At 33.3% G+C, this 16,931-nt stretch overlaps 1 protein-coding gene and 1 long non-coding RNA gene across 2 annotated transcripts; both read left to right on the top strand.

Annotated features, from left to right (window-relative positions):
• The first annotated feature begins 900 nt into the window (after window positions 1-900).
• Window positions 901-6,790, top strand: LOC139504231 (serine-rich adhesin for platelets-like). The gene is made up of 2 exons (XM_071294297.1): window positions 901-5,436; window positions 6,767-6,790. The coding sequence occupies exons 1-2, from the start codon at window positions 901-903 to the stop codon at window positions 6,788-6,790; spliced, it is 4,560 nt and encodes a 1,519-aa protein (XP_071150398.1).
• A 6,851-nt stretch (window positions 6,791-13,641) lies between these two features.
• On the top strand, window positions 13,642-16,390 carry LOC139503634 (uncharacterized). The gene is made up of 3 exons (XR_011659152.1): window positions 13,642-13,694; window positions 14,520-14,576; window positions 16,209-16,390. It is a non-coding gene; the product is annotated as an uncharacterized lncRNA (long non-coding RNA).
• Window positions 16,391-16,931: the final 541 nt, after the last annotated feature.

Raw genomic sequence — 16,931 nt, 5'->3', positions numbered from 1 at the left:
AGTCCTTAATTTCTGCATTACATATGTGAATAATGTATAATGAAAATGATGTTCAATATTATATCTGTGTGTATTTAAATTGTATGTTACATTACAAAATGTTTATCTATAATGTTTACAATCCAACTTATAAGGGATTCCCACAATAGAGCAACACCAAGAATTTCAAATAATAAAAGTAAACAATGTGTCCCAGTAATATTTGTTCGTATGAATTGTTTCAATAAGAGCTTAGCTTTAAAAAAAAAAAAAAAGAAAGGAAAACGGAATGTGGCTGTAGAAGTAACAATTATTGGGTATCTGAATAACAGGAAACTAAGATATTCCGATAATTTTAGTTGCTTAATTTTTGGAACCAATAAGTGTAGAGTACATTGATCATCTTGAAAACGATAAACATCTTTTTAAACAAACGGAAAGATACCAAAACGAAAGGACAGATATATGTTCAGAAACAAACAATGACAAATTAACACAAACATTTTGACATAACTTGTAACAATACAAATCTGACAACTTGTTTTATTTGATTTATATGTTATAAAAAAGAAATTAACATGCATCATGTGAGTTAGTATACAAACAGTTCAATTGGAAACAGTCATATAATTCTTGATGATGTCAAAAACACGTGTATATTACAAGGCACTGAACTACATGGTTTGTTAATGTCCGTATGATGTATATTTGCAAATGGATTTGTATGCAATATACCCAATTATTTAATAATGTATACATTTGTAGCAGTGCTTTTAAGTTAAAAGTTAATTTCAATTGCTGAAAACATATACATATCAATCAAAACATTCACATAGTTTATTTTAGTCATCAGTCAACAATTTTCAAGATCCAACAGTGTTCAAATAAGTTAATCAACAAAAGTTTATTTCAGTGCACATGATGATAAGCAACTCCCACACATCAACACGTTCTATCGGTACATCTAACAAGTCAGGAACATCATCGTCCACTGTCTATTCGAGAAATGATCCAACCGCATCAACACATTCTATTGGTACATCTAACAAGTCAGGAACATCATCGTCCACTGTCAATTCGAGAAATGATCCAACTGCATCAACAAATTCTATCGGTACATCTAACAAGTCAGGATCATCATCGACCACTGTTAAAACGACAAATAATCCAACTGCATCAACAAGTTCTAACGGTACATTTAACAAGTCAGGATCATCATCGTCCACTGTTAAAACGACAAATACTCTAACCGCATCAACAAGTTCTATCGGTACATCTAACAAGTCAAGATCATCATCGTCCACTGTTAAAACCACAAATAGTCCAACCGCATCAACAAGTTTTATCGGTACATCTAACAAGTCAGGATCATCATCTTCCACTGTTAAAACGACAAATAATCAATCTGCATCAACAAGTTCTATCGGTACATCTTACAAGTCAGGATCATCATCGTCCACTGTTAAAACAACACATAATCAATCTGTATCAACAAGTTCTATCGACACATCTAATAAGTCCGGATCATCATCGTCCACTGCTACAACAACACATTATCCAACCGCATCAACAAGTTCTATTGGTACATCTAACAAGTCAGGATCATCATCTTCCACTGTTCAAACGACAAATAATCCAACCGCATCAACAAGTTCTATCGGTACATCTAACAAGTCAGAAACATCATCGTCCACTGTCAAAGCGACAAATAATCCAACTGCATCAATAATTGATATCGCTACATCTAACAAGTCAGAAACATCATCATCCACTGTCAAAACGAAAAAGAATCCAACCGCATCAACAAATTATATCGGTACATCTAACAAGTCAGGATCATCATCGTCCACTGTTAAAACGACAAATAATCAAACTGCATCAACAAGTTCTATCGGTACATATAACAAGTCAGGATCATCATCGACCACTGTTAAAACGACATATTATCCAACTGCATCAACAAGTTTTATCGGTACATCTAAGAAGTCAGGATCATCATCTTCCACTGTTAAAACGACAAATAATCAATCTGCATCAACAAGTTCTATCGGTACATCTTACAAGTCAGGATCATCATCGTCCACTGTTAAAACAACACATAATCAATCTGTATCAACAAGTTCTATCGATACATCTAATAAGTCCGGATCATCATCGTCCACTGCTACAACAACACATTATCCAACCGCATCAACAAGTTCTATTGGTACATCTAACAAGTCAGGATCATCATCTTCCACTGTTCAAACGACAAATAATCCAACCGCATCAACAAGTTCTATCGGTACATCTAACAAGTCAGAAACATCATCGTCCACTGTCAAAGCGACAAATAATCCAACTGCATCAATAATTGATATCGCTACATCTAACAAGTCAGAAACATCATCATCCACTGTCAAAACGAAAAAGAATCCAACCGCATCAACAAGTTCTATCGGTACATATAACAAGTCAGGATCATCATCGACCACTGTTAAAACGACATATTATCCAACTGCATCAACAAGTTTTATCGGTACATCTAAGAAGTCAGGATCATCATCGTCCACTGTCAAAACGACAAATCATCCAAATGCATCAACACGTTCAATTGGTACATCTAACAAGTCAGGATCATCATCGTCCACTGTTAAAACGACAAATCATCCAACTGCATCAACACGTTCTATAGGTACATCTAACAAGTTCGGACCATCATCGTCCACTGTTAAAACGACAAATAATCCAACCGCATCAACAAGTTCTATCGGTACATCTAACAAGTCAGGATCATCATCGTTCACTGTTAAAACGACAAATAATCCAACTGCATCAACAAGTTCTATCAGTACATCTAACAAGTCCGGATCATCATCGTCCACTGTTCAAACGACAAATCATCCAAACGTATCCACAAGTTCTATCGCTACATCTAACAAGTCAGGATCATCATCGTCCATTGTTAAAACGACAAATCATCCAAACGCATCAACAAGTTCTATCGGTACATCTAACAAGTCCGGATCATCATCGTCCACTGTTAAAACGACAAATAATCCAACCGTATCACAAAGTTCTATTGGTACATCTAACAAGTCCGTATCATCATTTTCCACTGTTAAAACGACAAAAAATCCAACCGCATCAACAAGTTCTATCGGTACATCGAACAAGTCAGGTACATCTAACAAGTCAGGATCATCATCGTCCACTGTCAAAACGACAAATCTTCCAAACGCATCATTACGTTCCATTGGTACATCTAACAAGTCCGGATCAACATCGTTAACTGTCAAAACGTCAAATCATCCAACTGCATCAACAAGTTCTATCGGTACATCTAACAAATCAGGATCATCATCGTCCACTGTTAAACCGACAAATAATCCAACCGTATCACCAAGTTCTATTGGTACATCTAACAAGTCCGTATCATCATTTTCCACTGTTAAACCGACAAATATTCAAACCGCATCAACAAGTTCTATCGGTACATCTAGCAAGTCAGAAACATCATCGTCCACTGTCAAAACGACAAATAGACCAACCGCATCCAAAAGTTCTATCGGTACATCTAACAAGTCAGGATCATCATCGACCACTGTTAAAACGACAAATTATCCAACTGCATCAACAAGTTTTATCGGTACATCTAAGAAGTCAGAATCATCATCGTCCACTGTCAAAACGACAAATCATCCAAACGCATCAACACGTTCAGTAGGTACATCTAACAAGTCAGGATCATCATCGTCCACTGTTAAAACGACAAATCATCCAAACGCATCAACACGTTTAATTGCTACATCTAACAAGTCCAGATCATCGTCGTCCACTGTTAAAACGTCAAATCATCCAACTGCATCAACAAGTTTTATCGGTACATCTAACAAATCAGGATCATCATCTTCCACTGTTAAAACGACAAATCATCCAAACGCATCAACAAGTTCTATCGGTAAATCTAACAAGTCAGGATCAGCATCGTCCACTGTTAAAACGACAAATTATCCAACTGCATCAACAAGTTCTGTCGGTACCTCTAATAAGACAGGATCATCATTGCCCACTGTTAAAACGACACATAATCCAACTGCATCAACAAGTTCTATCGGTACATCTAACAAGTCCGGATCATCATCGTCCACTGTTAAAACGACAAATAATTCAACCGCATCAACAAGTTCTATCGGTACATCTAACAAGTCAGAAACATCATCGTCCACTGTCAAAACGACAAATAGTCCAACCGCATCAAAAAGCTCTATCGGTACATCTAACAAGTCAGGATCATCATCGGCCACTGTTAAAACGACAAATTATCCAACTGCATCAACAAGTTCTATCGGTACATCTAATAAGTCAGGATCATCATCGTCCACTGTCAAAACGACAAATCATCCAAACGCATTTACACTTTCCATTGGTACATCTAACAAGTCAGGATCATCATTGTCCACTGTTAAAATGACAAATAATCACACCGCATCAACAAGTTCTATCGGTACATCCAACAAGTCCAGATCATCATCGTCCAATGTTAAAATGACAAATTATCCAACTGCATCAACAAGTTCTATCGGTACATCTAATAAGTCAGGATCATCATCGTCCACTGTCAAAACGACAAATCATCCAAACGCATTTACACTTTCCATTGGTACATCTAACAAGTCAGGATCATCATCGTCCACTGTTAAAATGACAAATAATCACACCGCATCAACAAGTTCTATCGGTACATCCAACAAGTCCAGATCATCATCGTCCAATGTTAAAATGACAAATAATCCAACCGCATCAACAAGTTCTATTGGAACATCTCACAAGTCCGGATCATCCTCGTCCACTGTTAAAACGAAAAATTATCCCAATGCATCAACAAGTTCTATTGGTACATCTAACAAGTCAGGACCATCATCGTCCACTGTTAAAACGACAAATCATCCGAACGCATCAACAAGTTCTATCGGTACATCTAACAAGTCCAGATCATCATCTTCCACTGTTAAAACGACAAATAATCCATCTGGATCAACAAGCTCTATTGGTACATCTAACAAGTCAGTATCATCATTGTCCACTGTTAAAACGACAAATAATTCAACCGCATCAACAAGTTCTATCGGAACATCTAACAAGTCCGGATTATCATCGTCCACTGTTAAAACGACAAAAAATCTAACCGCATTAACAGGTTCTATCGGTACATCTAACAAGTGCGGATCATCATCTTCCACTGTTAAAACGACAAATAATCCAACCGCATCAACAAGTTCTATCGGTTTATCTAACAAGTCAAAAACATCATCGTCCACAGTCAAAATGACAAATAATCCAACTGCATCAACAAGTTCTATCCGTACATCTAACAAGTCCGGATCATCATCGTCCACTGTTAAAACGACAAATCATCCAACCCCATCAACACGTTCCATTGGTACTTCTGAGAAGTCAGGAACAACATTGTCTAGTGTAAGTTCGACCAAAATTTCAACTGTTGACCCGACCGATGCGACGAAACTGAAAGGGACATCACATGGTTTACTAGTAAGCACGAAACCGACAAGTACAGTAACTCAAATGTCATCCACGAAAATCCCAAACAAAGGTATTTCTAAAATGTATTAAGTATGTGTATGGTTAAAATGATGAATATGTTACTCATCTGTTAGCGAGAAAAAAACTAGTAAACAATTATATGACTAAAATTGGCAAATTAGAAAAAACATGATTTATTCATTGGCACATTAAAAAATTAAATCTTCTTAAGTTAAAGATGATATGCTAATTGACCATGTTTATCTTTGCATACCACTACAATGTCAACATGAATGCCTGGAAATTGGTAACTATACTGGTTTTAACAAAACAATGTTCGAACGCATATGGATAGAAACTACTTAATATTTTATAATGTTGAAAACAGTTTAAATCCAAATGTAGTATTTGGTATTAAATTATTTGAGACAGATCACATTTATTTATGGCATTTAGGACAATTAAATAACGTTATGAACAAACAATTCACTCAGAAGTAAACATTAAACATTTATGTATATTTTCCATTGAAAAAAGTTGTGTTTCTTGTGGTTTTTTTTCGGCAAAATAACATCTCAAAATGCAAAATATAACTGAATGTAGAGCAACAAAAGAGGAAGCACAACATAACGATACATAGTGGTGGCTACATGCTATTGTGTCATTATTGTTTATTTTTACAGTAATATATACCAAAGCCAAAAACATACTTTGTGACTAAATACAGTCATTTATTTGACAATCCATGAACTGTACATGTAATATCATCTATTCTAATATGACGTGCTTCTTCAACTTTGTAAACAACACTGTGCTAAATTTTCAATAAAATATACTTAGCACTGACTCAGAGATATACATTATAATGGCTGTTACAATAAGTGTCCCACGTACTTATACATGTATTGGAACCTATTTGCAGACCCTTTGCCGATTTTATTGTTTTAAAAAGTGCAATTAAAAAAAGACAAAATAACTTTTATTCTTATTCGTATACCAAATAAAAAGGAGTAATGCACAAGAGCTCGGAGAAATCAACAAAATAAAAATTTTAAAAAAATTCCGCGAAAGTCTATTAATCGTTTTTGGCGCATTTAAGACATTTTAAAACATGACGTCATACAAATGAAACCGCAAACAGTTAAAAGTTTTCTGTTTTAAGAACCATCGGAATTCGTATGATATCGTTTTAAAACTGATTTTTGAGGTAGGTTTTGTTTTATTTTCTATTATATTGCGTTATTAGCAAATTTACTCATTTCAGAAAGTCAACATGGCGGCTCCTTAGTTAAAAAATGTCAACTTTGGATTTGACGGAAGCTTCCGAGAAAAACATGTAAATTAAATGGCAAATGTTGGGTTTTAGAATTTAAAGAATTTAAACATGTTAAAAGTGTATTTCTAGCAGTTATTCACGAAATAACCTATGCAAGCTACATATTTATAAAGATATTTGAGCTTTATCTAACAGGGAATAAAAAGAACAGCCACACACACAGCATACCCACCCTCGCTTCATTTTTTTTAATGACCGTATTTGTTTTATTAGAATCGAAATAATTCATGGAAATTTACACATGACCTGGGCCGTGATATTCGTTGCCCAGGATAAAATTCGCATATCACGGCCCAGGCCATGTGTAAATATCCAACAATCTATGGCTTCCATGAATTATTTCTTAAGTAATGATCATAAAACAAATTTTAACTCGATTAACAAAAGCAAAATTGTGTAAAGTAACTTGTGTCAGATGTTCAGATATTCAAAGTTTAAAACTTCATATTCATTATAATAGATATTATTCATCACCTGTGTAAACTGCTGATAATTGTCAACTGAATCTAATATACCCTTTATCTTTTGGGGTATTCTAAGACGATCCAAAATGGATGTAATGAATAAACACTGTACATCTTTAATAATGACATTTTTATATATAAGGTTGTATGCCACCATCTAAGATCATTCATTGCAGTGCACAATTGGTCTAGGTCTTTACATACATCTGAAAATTGTGAGACAGAGTTTGCAGTTTAATCGTAAAACTGTTTATTTGTATAAAAAAATAGTGATTGGTTGCATTATTCAACATGTGTAAAACAAATACCAAATAGTTGAGCCTTTAAAATCAATCTGGTTAACTAAGCTATTCGAAGGGAGATAATTCTGATAGCAAATTTGGTATACTGGATTCATAGTAAAATTTTATATTTTTATTTGTTCCAGGAAAAACAATTCTTTAGACCATTTTTTCTATCACAAAGATTTATTTTTGGTCATAAAAAGTGTTCTTTTCATTAACAATCTTTGCAAGTTTTGCACAAATCATAGCTTGCAAATTTGCACATTGACCATTACCTTTAATTTATTTTTTAAAAGAAGCGTAGTAAAATCTTCATTTTGGTAGAAAAATATATACAGATGATCCTCCTTAAGCAAACTGTATAACATTTAAAAATTATTAATTTACATCAAGGCGTTTAGTTTGTTTAACCTTTCACAATGTTACGGGTTGTAATTCTGTTTATACAGAATACTTAGGTTCCCATTGAAACTCCCTTTGTGGATAAAACTGTGACTCTTTTACTATGATGTTTCGTTAAACATGATATCCAAGAACGGAAAGTTAATGATTTCATTCAAAGGAAAACAGCAAGGACTAGGCGGCATATCCTCAACATTTATGTGCCCTGAACTTTTAACAGTTTAAACTTTCGGAAGGTACCAAGGCCTTGATGTAAATTAATAATTTTTAAACTTATCAGTCTGTTCCTATTGTATCCTACAGTTACACCAAAACCATTGCACCTAAAATATTTAACTATAAACGAGCATTGCAGGACCTTGACTTAGAACAATACCTAAAACAACCTCCGACATGTGACTGTTCCCACTCGCCTTATAATTACAGCCCCTCTGGTCATGTTATAACTGGGGATCTAAACATAATTCAACATGAAAATCTCCGAAAGGTGATTTCTCATGGTCCTAAGTTTAGAGAACCCCAACACATCAATTGGAACCATAACTGCAAAATAATTATGGATTCCATTGAGGACTACGCCAGAGCATGGGCTAAGCGAGAAGAAGTTGAACTGGACACTTTGTCAGAATGGGTTAAAACTATCAGGTCTCTGATAAAGCGTCGCGTTCACAAGTTGAAAAACTGTGTGAACGATCGACCAAAGTCCGTTTTCAGAGACAAAGAGGCCATGAAATGTCTATCAACTCTTCATGATAAGTATGTTGTTGTTCCTGCGGACAAAGCTTCAAATAATATTGTCTTTGTATGTAAATCGTATTACTACGAATGTCTTGTAAAAGAATTGGGTATAAAGGAGCACTCAGGTAATCCCACATACAAAGACATATCATTTGACAAGGATGAGATTTTAGCAAATCATAAGTCCTTCATGGCTTCAATAAACATTGCATTGAACACCAAATCGGAGGACTTACCTTGTTTGTATTGGATACCAAAGCTTCATAAAACTCCGTACAAACAACGGTATATTGCTGGCTCATCTTCATGTTCTACTAAAGAATTGTCCATTAGATTGACTAAAATTCTGTCCGCAGTGAAAGAGGGTCTTCAGAAATACTGTGAAACTGTTTACTCGCGTAGTGGTATTAACCATATGTGGATTCTTAAAAATTCTAAAGAACTTCTAGACAATTTTAAATCTCGGTCTTTTTCTGAAATTAGTTCCATCAAAACTTTTGATTTTTCAACCCTGTATACCACCATTCCCCATGTGAAATTGAAAAATCGCCTTAAAGAAATAATCCACAATGCCTTTCAACATAAAAATGGTAGCATACGCTATAAATTTATTACTTTGGGATTTCATAAGGCATATTTCGTAAATAGTGACAAACAAAAAGGTAAGATATGCTACACAGAAGAACAAGTGGTCAGTATGCTGGAGTTTCTTTTCGACAACATATTTGTTGAGTTTGGAGGTAGACTTTTCCAACAAATTGTCGGCATTCCTATGGGAACAAACTGTGCGCCTCTTCTTGCCGACCTCTTCTTATTTTCATATGAATCGGAGTTCCTCCAGACACTTGTAAAAAACAAGAGAATCAAAGAAGCCAGATTATTTAATTTCACTTTCAGATATATTGATGATGTTCTTTCCATAAACAATCCGAACTTTTCTGATTGGGTTCCATTAATATATCCCCCAGAACTAGAGATTAAAGAAACAACAGACACGGCTTCCTCCGCCTCATTTTTAGACTTATATCTCGAATTTGACTTACACAGTCATCTCAGTACCAGAATCTATGACAAACGAGACGATTTTAATTTTGAAATCATAAATTTCCCCCACCTTAGTAGCAATATACCAACTTCACCTGCATATGGGATATATATTTCCCAACTTATTCGATATTCAAGAGCTTGCAGCTCCTACTCAGACTTTGTAATACGTCATCAGTGTCTGAGTAGAAAGTTGATGAAACAGGGGTATGTCACAGAACGTCTCGTTCTTTTTCTAAAAAAGTTCATCGGAAGGTACCAAGACCTTGTTGATAAATATTCCGTATCAACTTCTCAAATAATACACGATGGTCTTGATGTATAGATTCTTCGTACTGATGTTGTTTATCATCTTAACAATGTGTTTTATAGTTCTTTCATTTGTCTTTGTTCTATTATTAATATTACTTTTACTGTTAAATGGTTTCATGTGATATCCGTTTCACGTGGCTCGGTACTTATACATCTTGTCAATGTGTTTGTATTGGCTTTCATTTTTTGTGGTTTGTTTTGTATTTGCGACTTTTTGTATTTCTTTTGTCTTATAACGTGACTCTGTACTTTAAAAGATCCCGTCAGTATGATATTGTTCTATTATATGTCATTATGATATATTTCTATTATGAATTACAATATACGTTGAACCACAAACGTCAAAATCATTCAATCGCGTAGTGGTATTAACTATTTTTGGATTCTTATAAATTCTATATATAACTTTTGGACTAGTTTAAATCTCGGTCTATTTCTTAAATTTATTCTTACATACTTTTGATTTTTTAACCCTGTATGCTAACATTCCCATGAAAATTTTAAAATTGTTTGTACGCACATTGAACGACAAATTTATGTGACGTATAAAATTTTCTGACGTCAGACACTCAATAAATGTGTTCGTAGATAGTAGATGTTTTTGTGTTCTGTTAAATTGTTCCTTTTAAAATTGTTAAACGATGATGACTGATGTACCCATATTTTGACTATTATATTTATTGTGTGTGTTTATTTAACGCATCAATGTAAAAATATCGGAAATTGATGAGACTGTCATTACAAAAGTGAGAGGGTTAGCGCTATAGAACCAGGTTTAATCCACCATTTTCTACATTTGAAAATGCCTGTACCAAGTCAGGAATATGACAGTTCTTGTCCATTCGTTTTTGATGCGTTTTGTTATTTGATTTTGCCATGTGATTATGGACTTTCCCAATTGATCTTCCTCTAAGTTCAGTATTTTTGTGATTTTACTTCTTATACTAAAATTCTATACTACCCGTAACTCCATTTTTAGACTTCATTAAAATTAAAAATGAGACGCTACCATGTTTTTCTAAACTGGTTACATTCAAAGTAATGTTGCTATGAGATGAAACCCAAATATAACATATTGGAACAATCACGTTCACAAATTAACATATTAATATTATAAATAGGTGTGGTTTGAGAAACAGCTGTATTTACAAAGTGCAACCTAAAGCTACTATGTTAAATTGTTTATACTGATTGAGCTTTTTATATGGGTTCTGTGTTTACATGTTTGATATGTTTGATCTCAAAACAAATGTATACTCCGTGAATGCATTGACAAATTATGCCATTAAACCTGAGTTACGAAAGCAACAAACATCAGTCAAATAATTGTGATCTTCTGTTTCATAGATGCAACAGTGGAAGTAGAAATTGTTATATATTTAAAGGCCAAAACCAAACAAACAAACTTCACTGGTTCACCGCAAGAATTGAGGAAATTCCATGAAAAAGTAAGTAAGTTTACAAGGCTAGTAGACAAAAATACACACCATCATCCAGCACGTCAAAACTTTTACAGCTATCATGCATTACTATATAATGTTCACAGGTTTGTTTATTTATTTATCTCCTGTGTTATTGTAGATATTTGTGTTTGCGTCTAATGTGTAGTTATCTGATATTTGTTCTAGTCGTCTGTGTGCTTCTCTCGCAAGTTAAATGTTCCTACAAATGATTGTTTCTAATACATCTATTCAAGATTTTTATGGAAAGGTGTTTTGTAAACAGGACATGTATACAAATGACCATATAATTGATATTCATGTCAACACCAACGTACTGACTACTGGGTTGGTGATACCCTCGGAGACGAAACGTCCACCAGCAGTGGCATCGACCCAGTGGTGTAAAAAGTTATCAAAGTTACCAGAATGATAATTTAAAACGCCAGACGCGCGTTTCGTCTACACATGACTTCCCAGTGACGCTCTGATAAAAAATGTTATAAAGTCAAATAAATACAAAGTTGAAGAGCATTGAGGACCGAAATTCCAAACAGTTGTGTCAAATACGTCTAAGGTAATCTATTCCTTGGAAAAGAAATTCCTTAGTATTTCGAAAAATTCTAAGTTTTTCAAACAGGACATTTATTCAAAAGACCATATAATTGATATTCATATCGACACCGAAGTGTTGACTACTGCGCTTGTGAAACCCTCGAGGACGAAAAACCAGATTTAATCCTTCTATTTTACAATACAAAATGTATGTTCAAATACAGGAATATGACAGCTGTGTATATGTTTGATATGTATGAGCTTTTGGTTTGCCTATTGACAAGGGACGTTCCGTTTTGAATGTTCCTTGTAGTTCGCAATTGTTGCTATTTTACTTTTAATATGTTTAAACAGAGCAAATGTTGAACAGTAAAGATTTTTTTTTATTAAGTATCAATATAAGACACACAGCTTTATTTTAAACACATGATAATTATCTGTTTGAATTCCTCAAACAGTTCTGTTTGATTGCCCTTACATTGCACTCATCGTTTTCCATGTCGCTCAAACAAATTGCTATATTTCAAACTCTTGCTGTTAACAACTATCCCAGTATATATCTTCCTTTTGATCATGTATTGTAGTGATCATGTATTGTAGAAATCATGATTTCAGTAATAGAGGATTGATGCTCACAAGAAGCTATTTTATCTACATTTCCAAGTAGCGAAGTAGACATAAGTTCTTTTAAAACTTAAAGGACGAAAGTACGATGTACTTGACCGTGATAAAATATATGTTCGACAAATGACAACGGATATGTTACAATCGTTGTAAGCACAATCATATCCCACTTGTTTTCAAAATATGACCCATTAAATAAGACCGTGTCACACTCGTGTAGCAGGATATACATACTCATCCAAAGAACCTGCTGTCACCTCCATTTAAATAGGATTATTTATACTGAGTGTTTTGTTTTTCAATTTTACGTTTTATATACTGGTGTACGTCATTTTTTTATTTTTTTTTTTATTTCTATGGGATTTACAATGTATATATAAAGTTTGTTTTTCATTTTCGTACCTAGATTTTTTTTTATTTCTATGGGATTGTAAGATTATTTTTGACTTATGAGTTTTAAAGTTCAGCATTTCTTTCGGAAGTTTAATAGTTAGTTCTGGTAATTATTATAAACAATTTTATGACATGCATGATATCATAATGTGTCTGATGTTTGGCTGTTCGGCGGATTAGTAATGTCAACGCTTAAAGGAATGTGCTTCATAATTAAAATCAATAAAATAAATGATATACATGAATGACAAAGAAATTTGCATTTTACAATGTATATATAAAGTTTGTTTTTCATTTTCGTACCTATATTAGTTTTTTTCACAATGGTAAATCACTTAAGAATTTTTTTATGATAAAAAAAGGTTATGTTGTATGACAATCAAAAGTTAAAGTATCGATGCCTTAACAATACTCATCTGGTTAGTTTGGCTCAATAAACACGTCCAGGAAATTTCTGGAAAAATAGGATTGGCCATGTACCCGATGAACATCACCTACACATTTTAAATTTACACTTGTATGGTATGTGTTTATGTATATTCTTCTAGCTTCAAGAACAGTATAAAGGTGTACCAGGATTTATTGGGATTGACATATTCCGGTATGTACTGATATACCATACTTATGTTGAAAGAGAATGTTAACTTCTTATTATATTAAGTGTCTTTCTTTAAGTTAAATAACTGATTTAAATTTAATTCATAAGAACAAAGAAAGTTTTTTTTTTTACTTTTCAATCGTTTCTAATGTTAATCTTCGATATGGTATTAAGGAGGCTCGAAGGTACAAAATTTCATAAAAAAATTATAAACATTTTTTTTCCTTACAAATTTTATTTATTACTTTTAAATTATTAGTTGTTACTTTATCATATTTTACAAAAATCATCCAAACAAATCAATTCGTTTTGTCCCCATATGATTTTTCAAATGTATATATCATTGAAAAAGCTTTAAATTATCTCCCTTTGGTGCAAAAATGTCATGTTTTGGTATTAAATTTGAAATTTCGTTTCAACTTATAGGTGATCTATACTTTTTTCTAATTTTTTTTCAAATAAGCTGTACTTAAACTAAACTATTGTAACATTTGAGCGATTTCTATAATTAAGTTCTTTTTTTTATTTCGATATTACCTTTATTTCTCCTATTAGTTCAACAGAAAAAAAAATACCTTTACAAAAATGTAAATCTTTCGAAGGCCGATTGTGAACAGTGACCCCATAGTTTTATCTTATATTTCTATTAAGTATATGATAACGTTCATTTATAGAAAAAAATATAGAGAACTCCTATATTTATAAATAAATTGTTTTATACCCGCGAGCACCCTTAAAGCTGAATTGGCATTTAATAAAAATGTATACTTAAATTTTCAAATCAGCAGATTACTTAAAATAATTTTTCGTTGTTTCTGTTCAATTAAGGTTTAAACCAAGTCATAAAGGTTCACAATATAGAAAACGACGACAAGCAGACGTATCGTAAGTATAGATCTAATATTTTAACAATTTGAATAACGACTACTGCGAGTGTACCATTATTTATTCACAATACAATTGTAGCTGATGGGTTGTGTAGGTTTTGAATGTTCATGTAGTGATATTTTTTAAAAAGAAATATAGTCTGCAACATAAGAAATGTACAATGAATTTTTACGAATTTTAACATGATGTTTATGTTTAAATTCATACTTACTGATGAAGATAGTTTCTGAAAAAACGTGCTTGAATTGTACATCTCGCTGCTAAGACTGTTAATTGTTACTTGGCTAAGATGCTATTAATAATGTTCTTATATTTGGATATTGTTGCTTGATATTTCTCGCCAGTCTTAGTGTAAATGACTAAAATACCAGGATCGATAAAATGTCTGAGGTTGGGTTCACACTGATGCAAACGATTATCCAGTTGCACCAACAGGTATTCAATATAATTTATATCTTGTGTATATTGTTGGCGAGCTGATTATTCTTAATGATGGAATTCCAACTGCAGTGACTGAAATTCGTTAGTTCTGTTCTCGGGCAGCCCTAGTCCTACCAGTGTGCTGGTAGATAATCCATAGCCATTACAGTGTGTATTGGATAACATTGTCAGTTTTTTGCGGCTTAGCTTTGAGTCATTTTGGCCTGGACACGATCGATGACAATATTTCGAAAAAGCGGAATCCAACCTATAAATGGCAGCGTTTTAACGTTGTGATGAATTAAATTTTCAAACGTAACCTCATCAAGGTCTATCAACTATTGAATTTTTAAATGAAAGATAAGTAGTCTCGTCAAGTTTTCTCAATTCTTCTGCTGGGGTCAATGATTTTTTTTCGAAACTAATTCCCAAAATATGGTTTCTATGTACTTTTACCTTATAAAAAATTATGTATTTGAATCTTCCGCTTTAAAATACGTCACTCCTAGTCTTATTATGTTATTGATTTTAAAGATAAATGGTTTTGAGATACAATTGTCTTATATAAGAGAGACATATTGCTACTTTTGGTTTACAGAAATTTACATCCAGTCTAAAAAAAAAAAAAGGATATGCATGCCAATACAAAGAGAAAACATATTTTTTCGGTGTTCATTCTCGTGAATTTTGTTGTTATTGACTTTATAGTATGTTTGATGAAAATATTTACGAAGATGTTTCAATGGTGAAATCATTTTGAGCAATAGTTTTAATATAGGGTATGACTTTAATAACTGTCAATGTCAAATATGTATTATCACTAAACTAGTATACATATTTGTTTAGGGGTCAACTGAAGGACGCATCCGGGAGCGGGAATTATTCGCTGCATTGAAGACCTGTTGGTGACCTTCTGCTGTTGTCTGATCTATGGTCGGGTTGTTGTCTCTTTGACACATTCCCCATTTCCATTCTCAATTTCATATACACATATAAGTCGTTCAACTCATGTTGTACAGCTCTCATAGGTGGGAACTTTTGTATATTATCTACATAGTTTTACGGATGATGTCTAATATCATAGTTTTGACTTTTTCAGCTTATTGAACATTTGAAATTCGTATACCAATATAGTCATTTAGGTTCTTGATGTCTATTCGTGTTATTGAAATATAGATCAGTTAAGTTTTAAATCCATTTTTTTTATAGGATAGAGCTTGCGTTTAAAGTGATAGTTGCCCCATATAAAGAGCTCACATCAGATAAAAGTAAAGATACCGAAAATGAAACATTTACAGCTATCAAACTTAAAACATTTGACTTCATAACATCACCAAGTATAAAAGCTCAGTTTACAATAGACGACCCAGTCAACATACTGACCAGGCTTGACAAAGGTAAATTTTTACGAAATCATTTTAAATGTTACTCTATACGACAGTTGAAGTGATTTCAGTTAACTGATAAACAAATGTGTGAATAGTACCTAATGTATCAAAGAGGATACTTCTTGTAATTGACTTACAGATCGGGAGTGACTTTATGTTTTATGTTTTGACTTGTAACTCTTTTTAGTCATAGTAGACCTAAAGCTTTAAAAAAGCAAAAAACTTAATTGAATACTGCATTTGCAACAAAGAGCACGTACATGGGCTCATATGAAATATAATTTATCAATTATTTCAGAAAAGTAAGTTTAACAGTCGGATTTTGATCGCATGGTAAAGTTACAAAAGTCACTTGACTGTGGGGGGGGGGGGGGGGGGGGGGTATGGACAAACTATAAATCCTTCTTATAAAAAGATAATTAAAAGTTGCATTAAAATATGTTGTGGCGCTAATATGTTAAGGTTTTGATGGAAACACATAAGTCTGTTGAAGACAAACAATATGTCATATTGGTATAAAAAGGTCAAAATAGGGTAGGCTTTA

This window comes from Mytilus edulis, chromosome 14 (genome assembly GCF_963676685.1).
Source record: "Mytilus edulis chromosome 14, xbMytEdul2.2, whole genome shotgun sequence".
In the NCBI taxonomy this organism is placed as follows: domain Eukaryota; kingdom Metazoa; phylum Mollusca; class Bivalvia; order Mytilida; family Mytilidae; genus Mytilus; species Mytilus edulis.
This window is presented reverse-complemented; position numbering and strand designations above follow the sequence as displayed.